General features: G+C 35.3%; 1 protein-coding gene across 1 annotated transcript in view; it reads right to left on the bottom strand.

The window, feature by feature from the left end:
* Positions 1 to 14,153, bottom strand: part of rps6ka5 (ribosomal protein S6 kinase, polypeptide 5) — a 35,670-nt gene extending 21,517 nt beyond the window's left edge. Inside the window, exons 1-5 of the mRNA XM_016292824.1 lie at positions 13,883 to 14,153; positions 11,539 to 11,610; positions 11,231 to 11,449; positions 7,377 to 7,492; positions 6,693 to 6,794 (exon numbers count right to left, since the gene is read on the bottom strand). Coding sequence (XP_016148310.1) covers positions 6,693 to 6,794; positions 7,377 to 7,492; positions 11,231 to 11,449; positions 11,539 to 11,610; positions 13,883 to 13,940 — 567 coding nt within the window. The 5' untranslated portion in view covers positions 13,941 to 14,153. The remainder of the gene's footprint in view (positions 1 to 6,692; positions 6,795 to 7,376; positions 7,493 to 11,230; positions 11,450 to 11,538; positions 11,611 to 13,882) is intronic.
* Between the last annotated feature and the right edge of the window lie 701 nt (positions 14,154 to 14,854).

The raw sequence follows: 14,854 nt of genomic DNA, 5'->3' as shown, positions 1-14,854 counted from the left end.
AAAAAAAAAAAAACTAATTTCTAGCATACATACAAGCCATGAAAGTTTGAGGACACTAGCATTGAGTTCCAAATATCATGACAACAACAGCTGTGAAATATTAAACACTTGTTGGCCAGTCTAATAAAATAACTTGTTTTATTCCTCCCTGTAGTCCTTAAACTGGCATGTCACCCTAACACAATGTTCCCTCTAAATATTTGTTCCGGCAAAACCTATTTTTATTGGGCAAACCTATGGAGCCGATCATCTGAGCAGAAACACCCCATGCAAGAAACCGTGTTCAATGGGTCATCTTTACAAAGAAACTAAAATATTAATAACCATCTAGCAGTTTATCCAATTCAAATGTTTTCATTAATTGTCTATTTCAGGGTGTTTTGGGGGTTTGAGGGGGTTTTTACAGTAGCTAAAATGAAACATTAATTATATATTAATATATTTATAGATATATTTAAATACACTACCGTTAAAACATTTGGGTCAGTGAGATTTTATTCAGCCAGGAAGCATTTAATTGATCCCAAATTACAAAAGATTTCCATTTCAAATAAATGCTACTCAACTTTCCATTCAAAGAATCCTAAAAAAAAATTCCACAAAAAAAAAAAAAGCTAAACATTTGACAATAATAATAAGAAATGTTTGCGCATCAAATAATTTCTGAAGCATCATGTGACATTGAAGACTTGAGTATCTTGAGAACAAATTTAATTAATTATACATTTAAATGTACTTATATTAAAACAGAAAAACAGCTAATAATATTTCACCAAACTGCAGATTTTACTGTATTTTAGTTCAAATAAATGCACCCTTGGTGAGAGACTTCTTTTAAAGAGCAGGTCATAAGGGTTTTTGAAAAATATCTCTTTTGCGGTTTATAACGTAGCTATCCTTAAATGAAAACAGTCTGCAAAGTTGTTAATCAAAAAAGTGCATGATAAATAAAGATATTGTCTCTCAAAAGAGAGAGTCGATTCTGAATCGCCTTAACGAGTCGTCATATTTTCGAATCTTTTGCCTGTTATACGTCACTGGGTAACACATTTGCATAATCCCCGCCTGCCCGCTAAATACGAACAGAGTCTGACCTGCCCACAAACGCTTCCGCTAGTTATGTGTTTACATCATGTTGAGAAGACGCTGTGTTCAAGGATACCACAGAAATACAATTCGAACCTTTTGTTGTTTGCTCATCATTTTACCAAGGACTGCTTCTCTAATCTTGGCTTTTATTTTCGTTGGCTTCTAATCTTCTTAATTTGGACTTAATCCGAATCACAACCTGTAAGTAGGGGAGCGCGGGGCACAAAGTAACGCCGGGTAAGTTGTAACACACGTGGTTTAAATATTTCCACACATGCTAGCATAACCAAATTTACAGCATTTACTAGTTACCATATCAACATTATATAGAGAAAAAAAGTGCACCAAGATGCAAAAGTGTTTTGAAGATATCGCTGAACATTTATTTTACCATAGTAAAATTATATTTCTGGCTAAAGTAAATTTTTCATCTCAGTTTTTATTACTCATTTAAAATTAGACAAATCTGCTATTATTTTAATCTCCAATCTGTTCTTTATCAGTTTAGATTATTTTTTAATGCTTCGCTAACTATCAGAAGACGGTAACCGGTTTTAAATTCCAGTTGCGCAGATGGGGCACGTTGTAACACTGCGTTACAATGTGCCCTGCCTTGCTATTCTATGACATTAGCGATGTAATTCACACTATTTACTTTAATACATTTTAATGATAAACGACGAGAAACAGGTGAATAAAGACTGACAGTCAATGTTTAATGTTAAGAAATTATTATTTCAAGACATGTAAAGCATTTTGGCTCGTTTATGTGGGCCGTCCCAAGCATGGTTGCAATGTGTTCATTGTCAAACTCCAAAATCAGATTATTTTTAATTCTTAAAAAAAACGCCATTATTTTATTTGAAATAAATAATTATTTTAATTTGTTGACAAAATATTTTAGTTTGTCTTGTATATTTTTTTAATTCGATCAGATAACATTTTAAGCGGTTATATGGTCATGTTACAACGTGCCCCTCAGCTGTTACAATGTACCCCACCTATGGGGCATGTTGTCACATTTCACTTCCAATTTTTGAGGGTAAATAAAGAAAAACGTATACACTGTAATCATCAAACAAAGCGACATATTTGTACTAGACGAGTGTGAAATTACTGTGGATAAAAAAAATTATACTCTGAACCTCATGTGGATTTACACAATTTGAGAAAGTCAAAAAGTGTTACTTTGTGCCCCGCTCTCCCCTACGATTCATACGTTATGTGTACATTTTCAATTGAGTGCTCAAAATATCAAGTTTTTGTGCTGTACACCTAGTGCAGCTTTAGGTTTCCAGGTAAAGCACGATATTACTGTCTTACTGAAGTATTTCAGATAATTCGCTGTGAACCCACTATTTCCTATGAATGTGTCGATTAATGTAGACTGAGGTTGTTTTAATAATTATTTCGTTTAATAATAAAGAATGTAGTGTAGCGCACAGACTTCATAATCATTGTGAAATTGCTGTTTATTTTGCTGCACCGGCAGTTATAGGGTTAATGCGGGAGAGACGAGCGAGTGCGTCTGTGATACAGCTGTTCTGTGTTCTGATTAAAAGTTAAGACACAGAGCGTCTTTTGTCTGGCGTTCTTCAAACATTACAGTAGACATATTTTGTAGCCACCATTATTGTTTTAAGTGTTTACAGTTTAGCAGCTAAACTTTAATAACATTATTTTAAGAATGTATTGGAGCACTATATTATTGTTTTACGTAAAGGTGCTTTGTCAATGGTAGCGCTCGCTAACTTGCTCAAGGACTCCTTTCTGTGCCAATCACAACAGGCTTGGCCAGCTGACCAATCAGAGCAGAGTATGCTTATGTAAGGGCGGGGTTTGCTCCGAACTTGCTTGGAACGAATCATTTCGAAATCATTGGCAAACGACATTAAATGTATATTCTGAGAAAATTACAATGTTTTCTGACCTTAGATGCATTTAAACGTGTTGTAGAGGACTCCAACACAATATTAGGACATTTTAAAATACCATATGACCTGCTCTTTCAAAAAAATTTGAACGGTAGTGTATTTAAATAAAATATATTTATAATATTTAGGCTAACTGTGTCAGAATGGTAAAGCATGTTTAAGTAATGCCCTTTGTCCTGCAATATTCACTTTAAATGCAGAATTATCATGCAGGACATTGATTGGTAATTTTCTTTAAGAGGTTGTAAAGCTTATTCCGCCTTTTTGTCCTTGGCTGGACGACAACTTATCTGATGGCTCCCACATATATTTGTTTGCACAGGGTGAGCTCATGGTTTTGTAGTGTATATGCTGCTGCAGATGTGACTGACAAGCTACTTTTGCACACCGCATGATACTTTTCTGTATCTGTTATGTTTTGCCCTTAGCATGCTTTTCAGCAACCAGAATTATAAACTATTTGATCCAGAACTACACTACCGCTCAAAAGTTTGGGATCAGTAAGACTTGTAATGTTTTTTAAAGAAGTCTCTTCTGCTCATCAAGGCTGCATTTACTTGATCAAAAAAGTACAGAAAAAAACAGTAATCTTGCAAAATGTTATTATTACAATATAAAATAATGGTTTCTATTTTAATATCCTTTAAAATATAATCTATTTCTGTGATGCAAAGCTGAATTTCCATCAGCCATTACTCCAGTATAAAATGTCACATGATCCTTAAGAAATCATTCTAATATGCTGATTTATTATTAGAATTATCAATGTTGGCAACAGTTGTTCTGCCAAAAGATTTTTTTGGAAACTGCGATACTTTTTCAGGATTCTTTGATGAATAAAAAGTCAAAAAGAACAGCATTTATTCAAAATATAAATCTTTTCTAACAATATAAATCGTTGCTATCACTTCTTATCAATTTAACATAACTTTGCTGAATAAAAGTTTTAATTTCTTTCAGAAAAAGAAAGAATACAAATTTACTGACCCCAATCTTTTGAACTGTAGTGTATATTGTTAGAAAATATTTCTATTTTAAATAAATGCTCTTCTTTTTAACATTTTATTCATCAAAGAATCCTGAAAAAAAGTTTTTAAGTAGCACAACAGTTTCAACACTGATAATAAATCAGCATATTAGAATGATTTCTGAAGGAGCATGTGACACTGAAGACTGGAGTAATGATGCTGAAAATTCAGCTTTGCATCACAGGAATAAATTAGATTTTAAAGTATATTCAAATAGAAACCATTCTTTTATATTGTAATAACATTTTTCAAGATTACTGTTTTTTTTCTGTATTTATCAAATAAATGCAGCCTTGATGAGCAGAAGAGACTTCTTTAAAAAACATTGCAAGTCTTACTGATAACTGAATCAATATGCAGTTAATATGAACTACTATGAACTAGGAAGACTGTGCTAGGATGCAGCCCTTATCTCATGAATTAATCAGCACTGTTTATGTTAACACATTATGTTCTCACATTTTCACTTCCTCCACACTGTAAATCAGTGGATATGCGGACAGACTCCAGCTGAAACACTGAAAACTCAACTTTTCCACACAAGTTTTTGAGCCTGCATTCTGTGCAGTAACAACATCAAAAGTGAAGTTTAGAGGGAACAATGGGAAACACTTTAGGGATGTATAACATATTGGTACCATATAGGTTATCGGCTGATGTTTTTATTTTTTTTTAAATGACTGGTATAGGTCATTATTTGATATATACCAGCAGATACTGGATATTTAATTGCACAGGCTCGTTTTGGTTTCCTTTGCTATTATAAATTATAATTTATTAACACCATTACATGTAATTTTTAACAAATGTTAAAATGGTTATCCATTTTTGATGTTTTAGAAAAAAACAAGCACAGTAATTTTAATTAGGGATGCACCGATACCACTTTTTCCAGTACTCGCCCGATACCGATACTTTTATTTTTGGTACTTGCCGATACAGAGTACCGATACCGATATTTTTATTGCATTTGTAAATTTTTTAAATATTGGGTACAGATACCAAAAGAGTATTTATATTGTTAGTTGGTTAACTTTATTTATCAAATAGATACAGTCAAACCAAAATTTATTCAGACACCTTCAACATTTCTCACATTATCACAGTTTATTTGCTATAGTTTAGAAAATGGTAATAAAATATAACAAGAACTCAGAGTTAAACTGTGTCAGAACAAATTCAGCTTGATAATGTTAGATAACTTTGATAGAAATGTATGTAATAGATTACAATCAACCAAAAATTAGACAGCTGTTGGTATGACAATATTTACACAACTATCAATACTTAGTCGAGCAACCCTTAGCCTTAATGACAGCCTGTAGTCTCCTGGGCACGCTGTCATCCAGCTTCATGCAAACCTCAACTTCAATGTTTTTTCCCAGACTCGGTCTGAATAATTTTTGGTCCCAAATTTGTATCAATTTTACTGGTACTGGTACTCACTTACATAAATTAACTATAGTGTCCTGCACCCACTAGTAAAAATAATATCAAAAATGATATCTGGTCTCTGAATAATTTTTGGTTTGACTGTATATCCTTTGTTTATTTTCACACTTAATCATGCCTATTAAAATGTATTTTACAAGTTTTTGTTACTTTCACTTTTTTTGCTCTATGGTACATCATCTTTAATTTAATAGAATTGGAGCTGCTCCATTGCAGCGGCTTAGTACTGTAATCACGCGCTTTGCTGTAATAATGCAGCAAACCACTCGTTATAAATCTTCTAACTGTGATATTTTCAGAAATAGAAGTCGCGTTTTTTTCATCTGAAACGTGCTGCGATTTATATTCCAAAGCCACTCATATAATGCAGAAACACTCAAGCAAAACACGCGAGCAGGTATTTGTACTGGTGCAGAATGAGAGGACAGAAGTAGCCTACATCCTAGCACATTTCACACAGGCTGTTAGTTTCACTTTCACCAAAAAGTCGTGTATGCCTAAGGTTGAAAATAAATGATGTTTATAGTGAATGCCCCTATAAATGGTCTTATTTTTACGATTTAGTTTTAATCCAAATGATGCGTGTGCTAAGTGAGTGAACATCAAAGATCACACAACAGAAGTGCGCGCGCTCTTCTCTCTCTCTCTGTCTCTCCCTACCATTAAGTAACTTGTGCATTGTTTTACTTACTTGTTTTTTACATATTCGACCGAACTACAAACTTTCCAGTGATGTCTGTGAGAAAGGTATCACTCGACAAGCTCGCGCATCTGCGCCGCCGCGCGCTCAATCCACTCAGCGTGCTTTGTTTATAAGCTCGCGCACATCAGCTATACAGGTGTTAATACTGAATGTTTAACGTTATATTCATTGCATACATATACTTCGTAGTAGACATCCTTAACTCCATTCTGCTTTCTGTTGTTCTGCTGTTGGTGTTTCTTTGTCTGAATATGGCACTTATCACATGCTGTGTGGTATCGGCCTTAGGTATCGGCATTTGGTATTGGGGCATTTGAACGAGTACGAGTACGAGTACGAGTACAGGAGCTCAGTATCGGGCCCGATACCGGTGCATCCCTAATTTTAATCATTAATATTTTAATCAAATATGGATAACTGGCAGGAATCCAAAGTGCAAAAAGGCTTTCTCAAAGGAGAAAACTATATAGAGTAACACAGACTCACCTCATGAAATTCCTTACTAAGACCAAAATCTGTCAACACGATGTGACCGCTTGAATCAAGAAGTATATTCTCAAGTTTTAGGTCTCTGTAGACGATTCCCAGCTGAAAAACAAACAGGAATGAATAAGATCTTATATTTAGATGTGGGACCAAATACTTCAATTTCACGTCATCTTTCAACAACACTTTATTCATCCTTGCCAAAAGTATTTGCTCAAATGTTGTGTTCACAACCTTAACTTGTCTGGAGTCATAAAAAGCAGCCATTCACCTGGAAAATGCACCACTACTTTAATAAAAAATAAAAGGCAACATAATAGGCAATGACAAAAAATGAGACTGAACCAAAACAATGTTAATCTCACTGTCAAGGTCCTACCTACTCACACTGCAATGCCTCCAGGGCAGTTCTCTTCTCTCTGCTATGCACAGAACAAGCATGCATTAAAAACACTTTTCTTCCTCTTTCTGTTAACACAGCCTTCGGGAAATTTTGAGCACTGCAGATACATTTGGCCTGGCCTGGTTAGCTGAGTGAGGAATTGATCTGAGTAGGCAGGAGAGAGGAGAAGTGCCTCCTGAGTAAAGGACGGAACTACTTTCACTATTCTCTCGAAATGAGGCGCCGTTCAGTCAGATTGCAAAGGAAATGAAGAGTGAAAATAAGTGCGGCAGCACTTTTACCTTATGCAAGTGCTCCAGTGCTAGTACAATCTCCCCGCTGTACAAGGTAACCTCTTGCTCTTTAAAGCGAACTCTTTGGACCAAATGCGTGAAGAGCTCACCTCCGTTCACATAGTCTGAAATTTAAGGTATATAAAACAAAATTGCAACTGGTCAAAGACAGATTTATATTTATGATGCACATGGTATTGTGCAGTTACTGCAAAATCCTGCTTTAATGTTGACACTGACACAATCGGTTCCAAGCATTACCACAAAAACCAAGAGTTCCTGTAGTGGTACAGGGGCTTCCGCTTTTCATTAGTAAAACACATTAACTGCAGAGTTCACTGGTCTCTACACACTCGAGAGGGGATGTGTAGATGTTCACTTTATTAGGAATGCCCTTCGGCTTCATCAAACAACACTTGAGTCCAGGGCCCGGAGTGGGACTCATTTTCAGCCCTGGAGTTTCATGCCTTAGACCGGCCCACTTTTTTCTTTAATCTATTATTCGCTCGCATATCTCCTACAACTGAGGTTTTTGTTTTTTTGAGCAAGTTGCCACTGTCAGGGGAGTCAAAATAAATAGTGTTTATTCTTGTAGAAAATAAGTGTTTATTCTTTAAGAAAATAAGAGACAGAATAAGGGATGATCCAAATATTTGTACTGTACAATTATGTAGGCCTATATCAGCCTGCAGTTAAAAAGTTCTCAGAAATAATCACATTTGTTTTGCTTAACCCATTTATGTACAATTATTCTAAAAAAAAATGTTTTATGTCATACAAAAAATCAAGTACATTTTACCATTATAGAATTGTGACTTTACAAGGGTAGTAATTTAGGAGGTGAAAATACTGTGAAATTACAAATGGCATGGAATTTGAAAGCATAACAACTGAAGGTATATGAAACGTCAGTCAATAAAGCATTTTTTTAAACAATGGCACTTAAAGTTTTGAACTAAAATATTTTTCAACCATATAGCCTGTGAATGAATAAAAATGCATACTTTTCAATGAAAGAACACTTAAGAGTGTAGGTTGCTTCTGGTGCTTGCATTTGTACTTCAATATAACGAGGTCCAAGTTTAAGAATAGCCTACACTAGTTTTGTATTTTTCTCTCTCTCTATTTAACAGCATTAACTTACAATGAACTACGTCTTCGTTCAGGTAGACTGAATGTTTTCCTGCCTTGCTAAATGTTGGGCTCATGATCAAGAAGTTGCATTCGCCCAAACTGATTTGGCAGAATCAACACGCGGATGGTGAAGGAAATTGCCTAGCTGTGAAGCGGGAGCAGCCGGCAGAGGATTTTGCTTGGTCTTAAAGCCTTCCTCAAATGCCTACTTTCACAAATCACAATGATTTATGCCAAAAAAAAGATTAATTATCAATTTAGAATTTGTTATTGACATGGTCTGGTGAAAATAATAATATGGGCTGCGAGAAAATAATAAATAAAAAGAGTGGGGCTGCTGTGAGTGCAGGCAGCCTAGGGACAGTATATTTCAACCCAGTGGCATGACAACACACCGGCCCTAGCAGCCAAAAAAACAGACCGGCCCGATTAGTCAATCCGGGCCTGCATACACTGTACAAAATAAGCAAAAAATATATGCATGTTTTTCAGTCCATTAAGTTTTTGTTGTTCTTTTGTTGTTTTGAACATCATTAACTTTCATTATATGGACAAAAACATTCTAACATTCCGGAGTGGGACTCATTTTCAGCCCTGGAGTTTCATGCCTTAGACCGGCCCACTTTTTTCTTTAATCTATTATTCGCTCGCATATCTCCTACAACTGAGGTTTTTGTTTTTTTGAGCAAGTTGCCACTGTCAGGGGAGTCAAAATAAATAGTGTTTATTCTTGTAGAAAATAAGTGTTTATTCTTTAAGAAAATAAGAGACAGAATAAGGGATGATCCAAATATTTGTACTGTACAATTATGTAGGCCTATATCAGCCTGCAGTTAAAAAGTTCTCAGAAATAATCACATTTGTTTTGCTTAACCCATTTATGTACAATTATTCTAAAAAAAAATGTTTTATGTCATACAAAAAATCAAGTACATTTTACCATTATAGAATTGTGACTTTACAAGGGTAGTAATTTAGGAGGTGAAAATACTGTGAAATTACAAATGGCATGGAATTTGAAAGCATAACAACTGAAGGTATATGAAACGTCAGTCAATAAAGCATTTTTTTAAACAATGGCACTTAAAGTTTTGAACTAAAATATTTTTCAACCATATAGCCTGTGAATGAATAAAAATGCATACTTTTCAATGAAAGAACACTTAAGAGTGTAGGTTGCTTCTGGTGCTTGCATTTGTACTTCAATATAACGAGGTCCAAGTTTAAGAATAGCCTACACTAGTTTTGTATTTTTCTCTCTCTCTATTTAACAGCATTAACTTACAATGAACTACGTCTTCGTTCAGGTAGACTGAATGTTTTCCTGCCTTGCTAAATGTTGGGCTCATGATCAAGAAGTTGCATTCGCCCAAACTGATTTAGTCAAATCAAAACGCGGACAGTGAACCTGGGTGCAGCTCGCTGTGAAGCAGGAGCAGCCGGCAGAGGATTCCGCTTGGTCTTAAAGCCTTCCTCAAACGCCTACATTCACAAATAACAATGATTTTCGCAAAAAGAATGATTAATTATCAATTGAGAATTTGTTATTATTATGGTCTGGTGAAAATAATAAATAAAAAGAGTAGGGCTGCTGTGAGTGCAGGCCGCATATTTCAACCCAGTAGCATGACAACACACCGGCCCTCGCAGCCAAAAAACAGACCGGCCCACCGGGAATCATTCCGGTGCTCCCGATTAGCCAATCCGGGCCTGCTTGAGTCACATAAAGAAGGGGCTTCAAACGTGATGGTGATGTACAAACAAAAAATATCAATTATTAAAATATAAACTCATTTAAATTAAAGTAATAAATTACACACTGCCGTTAAAAGGTTTGGGGTCAGTATGATGACAGAAATTCATTCTTTTATTCAGCAAAGATACATTAAATTTATAAAAAATGACAGTAAAGATTTTGGCATTGTTAAAAAAGTAATATTTTAAATAAATGCTGTTCTTATGAACTTTGTGTATCCATCAAAGAATGCTAAAAATCTATCATGGTTTCCACAAAAATATTAAGCTGCCTGATAGTAATAAGAAATGTTTCTTGATGATCAGATCAGCATGTCAGTATGATTTCTGATGCGTCTCACTTGACACTGAGAACTGGAGTAATGGATGCACTGCAGAAAATTCAGCTTTGCTATCAAAGGAATAAACAACATTTTAAAATACATTAAAACAAAACTGTTATGTTAAATTGTAATGCTATTTCACAATATTACTGTTTTTAACTAACTATAAAAGTAAGTAAATAAACTATTGTTTTATAATTATTTATAGCGTGTTTATCTTCTTGTTATGTAAGAGATGGACATAATAATGGCATTCTAACAGTCACATTTGCTGCACTTTATACTCTCGTACTGTTAAGGTTAATTAAGCTGAATAAAATGCCTGAGGCTGTGCACAATGACTGATGGGTAAATTTCCCTGCCCACTTCCTGTGAAGTGAGATATCAATGTATACTTGCTCACTAAGCTATTTGCAGTCAGACTGACTAAACGCTCACTACGACTGAATCACACAAAAACAGAATCAGACCAAAACCTCATAAAGTCCGCTTGGTAGAGCACTATTAGCTCACAATAACAAAACTGTTGAGCAATGCAGAAGAAAAGTTCTGCCTGCATTGCTTGCACTCTTTTAAATGCAGAAGTAAAATTGAAGCATAAAGTGCAGTTAACATTTTTGCAATCCAAAAGAGAGAGAGGAGAGAGCATACCTAGAATGAGATGCAGTTTGGTGTCTGTCTGGAAGGCATAATGGAGTGTAACCAGGAAAGGAGACTGTCTGATATGCTCGAGGACCTGTCTCTCCGTGCGTGTGTGCTCTGCCGTCTTCGCCTTCTGCACAATAGTGGCCTTTTTCAGCACCTTCATGGCATAGAGTTTACCTGAATCATGGCCGCTCACCTTGCGAACCAAGAACACCTTGCCGTAGGCTGTCCGGAGGAGAAGAACGATGTGTTAGTAGAGTAGGAACAAAGATAAGCAGAGAACGCAGGGTTCACATACTTGAACTATCACTGACCTCCTGTTCCCAGCACTTTCAGCAGCTCAAAGTTCTCAATGCCCACTCGCTCCACGTGACCCGTCAGATTGGCTGGGGAAAGATTTAAGCACATCCATCTGGTCACACGGCCCAAAACAATCATGTTCTTCACTTGGATACCATACAAGAAAACCTCCCGTAAACCTTCTCAACTTTGGTTACTTGAACCTTTGCCACTTTCTCACAACTGTGAGAACAGAAAAAGTGTTCAAAATGGCGAACCCTTGGAGACGAGCCCGCAGCTGTTTGTAAACACAGTAGCGTATAAACAGGTCCAGATGGAAACTTTTTTTATGCATTTTCTGCACTGACTTTAAATATTTAAACAGGCTGAAACAAAAGCGGCAACCGAAGCATTATGAAATCAGGAAATACCGTTCAAATGTTTGGGGTCAGTAATTTTTTTTAAATAAATTCATATTTAGCAAGGATCCATTAAACTGATCAAAAGTGACAGTAGTGACTTTTATCATGTTACATCATAACAAGCCAGAAACAATTAAGTGCCTGTAAACGGATCATCCGTATTGACCTGCATTAGTCATACAGCAATGCACTTCAGAGTCTAATATCTGGATCTGGATTAGTAACTTAAATACTTGAGACTTGTGGTCGACTGATATGGGTTTCCTAATTGCTGAAACAAAGTGGACACTCGCAAAATACATTTTATTGATATTGACGATATTTCCTGAAAACCCGAAAAATTTGTGATCTATTCACAAATCTCTTATTTGGAAATGCTATTATTAATGCTATTAATAACCACACGGAATAACCACGACTGTTAATCTGCCGATTTGCACAGTTATGTGCAAACAATCTGAAAATACTGACTGCTCATTTGGCCTGGCTGATACATCAATAATTGAAACCCGTTTTATGATATGATACAGAAGTCAAAACAGACCTTTAAAGACATGAGATGATCTGTGTCAAGATGGCAAAATAAATACTGCAATTTCCGCCAATAGAGTACAATGGAATGAGATTAGGCCTAAATCCCATCATGCTATAATAAAAGTCAAAATTGTGTTGTTGTTTTTTTCATGGGTGTTACAATTTTAAGAAATTACACATTTTCTGTAACAGTGTGGTAACAGCGTTTGCGCTAAGAATGTGGAACAGAGATCTAAATATTAGATTTTTGTCATTAAAATTGGTTAAGAATTAAAAATGGTTTGTTCTACAATTAATTGAATATGAATTTAATAAGTTATATAAAAATACATTGAGTTATTACATGGTTATTAAAATAAATATTACTTTTTGTTACAAAAATTCGGTATTTCAAAATACGGTTTAACAAATTAAAGAATATTTGGTTGATGATTTTTTTTTCTAACTTAACTTTTTTTCTAATAACTTGGGTAACAGGGTTGAATTGCATAGCTTGATGAATGCAGTCATACTATATTTTTTGTCAAATGTAAGAAAAAGGAATGAGATTACATCCCATCAAGGTTTTGTTTCCATGGGCTTCACAATTTTAAGAAATGTTAAATTTGCTGTAACACTGCAGTAACGTTTTCTGATAGACTGTCAAAAATTATTACGTTTGTTTTTTTATTATTTTTTTTTTGTTTGTTTTGTTAGACAGTCTGAAGACAACATGCCAAAATCCGTTTTATCGTGGCCATACAGGCATTTGACACTAGTTGATCGTGTTAGGTTAATTTTATGTTACGTAATATTTTATTAAACAATCTAATAGCTCTCACAACCAAAATGTGGCATTGGTGCCTCTAAAAATGTCACAAGACAACAAAGTACTGGACCATATTGATGGAATGTGCCTATTAAGCATTCACTAAGACAGGCAAATGAGGACACAAACCTGGTAACTTCATTTACTATACAAAGACAACATCAGGGCCCTAGAGATTAAATTAGCCAGTACTTGGGCTTCGTTGGACTCAAGGCCATGACTGAGCAGCTACTGAAACCACCGACACAAATAAACGCAATTAATTCCATACAGTAAATCGAATTTCTTTCAAATGTTTCAAACACAACATGCACTGAAACGCAAGTGCACTTAAGTGCAACTGCGGTTATGAATGTGAATTATGCAAATGCACATGCAGAAGACCCTCCAACCTCAAAGTACCCCAGGCTGGAGGACCATATGTGATACAGATATCAATATCTATATATATATATATATACATACATACTACTAACAGCACTTACTCATGCTTTTACTCTAGCCAACCAGCTAACATTAACGCTGTCCCTTCCACGATATAACGAAAGCATTATTTATATATAAGCGTTGTTTCTTAAATAGAAGTGCGGGGCAGACAGCCCGGCGTTCATTTACCGTTTCTGAGCTCGTGTTTGACGGTAAACAGGTCACCTTCCCCCGACGAGCCCTCCATCGTACTCGCGTGATCGGACCGCGCACTCTTTCCTCTGCTCGCTGCGCGACACTAACGCAAAATACTGCAACAGAGGCAGTCACTGCATGATTACATAAACGGAGTTGTTGCTATAAAGCAACCTCTTGGGAAATAATGTAAATGACAATAACTGCATTCTCGCGGGAAGGACAGTGGGGCTGTAAATACTACAGCTGCACTAACTGCGATACACACGCCGAGCCCCATTAGACACGCCCACTGGTGCTGCTAGGAGAAATACTTCTGCTCTATTGGACCAGCCGACTGTCACTCAACGCCCATCGCACAACGCGCAGTTCAACGTTAACTATTTACTGCAACAATGTAAGAGAACCTGTATTATAATTAATATAATACTGTATAGTTTCTATTTCTTTTTTGTAGTTTATATTTGTTCAGTACCTTTATATTATATGTTGGAAATCAATAAAAAACAAAACAATGTAAGAGATCAATTAAATATTATTGTTAAACAATGAATATTTATGAAATATATTAATAAACATATAAAAATGTTCACTGTAAAAAAGTCGCTGCCTTACATTTTTAAATACAATCTCAACTTAGCTGTAGTCAAAGTCATTTAAACTTAAATTGCATTAAACTGACATAAAAACATGAGTTGAAAAATCGCTTAACTTATTTTGATGGGTTAAAGTAATGTCATGACTTATTGATCATACCATTTTTTTACAGTGTTGTTAAATAAATAATTACACTTAATTTATAATACTGTATTAATGTATTTTTACTTTATTAATATTATCAAGACCATTTTCCTAATGGTAGAGGTTACTGGGGGAACTGTTGACAGTTTTTAGAGTTCTTGTAGGAATTTATGCCAATGTATTTTTTCTTATTGTTCTTTAGAGAACTGCCCCTTTTGGAAGGGT

This window comes from Sinocyclocheilus grahami, unplaced genomic scaffold (genome assembly GCF_001515645.1).
Source record: "Sinocyclocheilus grahami isolate Dianchi unplaced genomic scaffold, SAMN03320097.WGS_v1.1 scaffold293.1, whole genome shotgun sequence".
NCBI lineage: Eukaryota > Metazoa > Chordata > Actinopteri > Cypriniformes > Cyprinidae > Sinocyclocheilus > Sinocyclocheilus grahami.
Note: the sequence above shows the minus strand (reverse complement) of the source record. Positions and strands in the feature narration are given on the sequence as shown.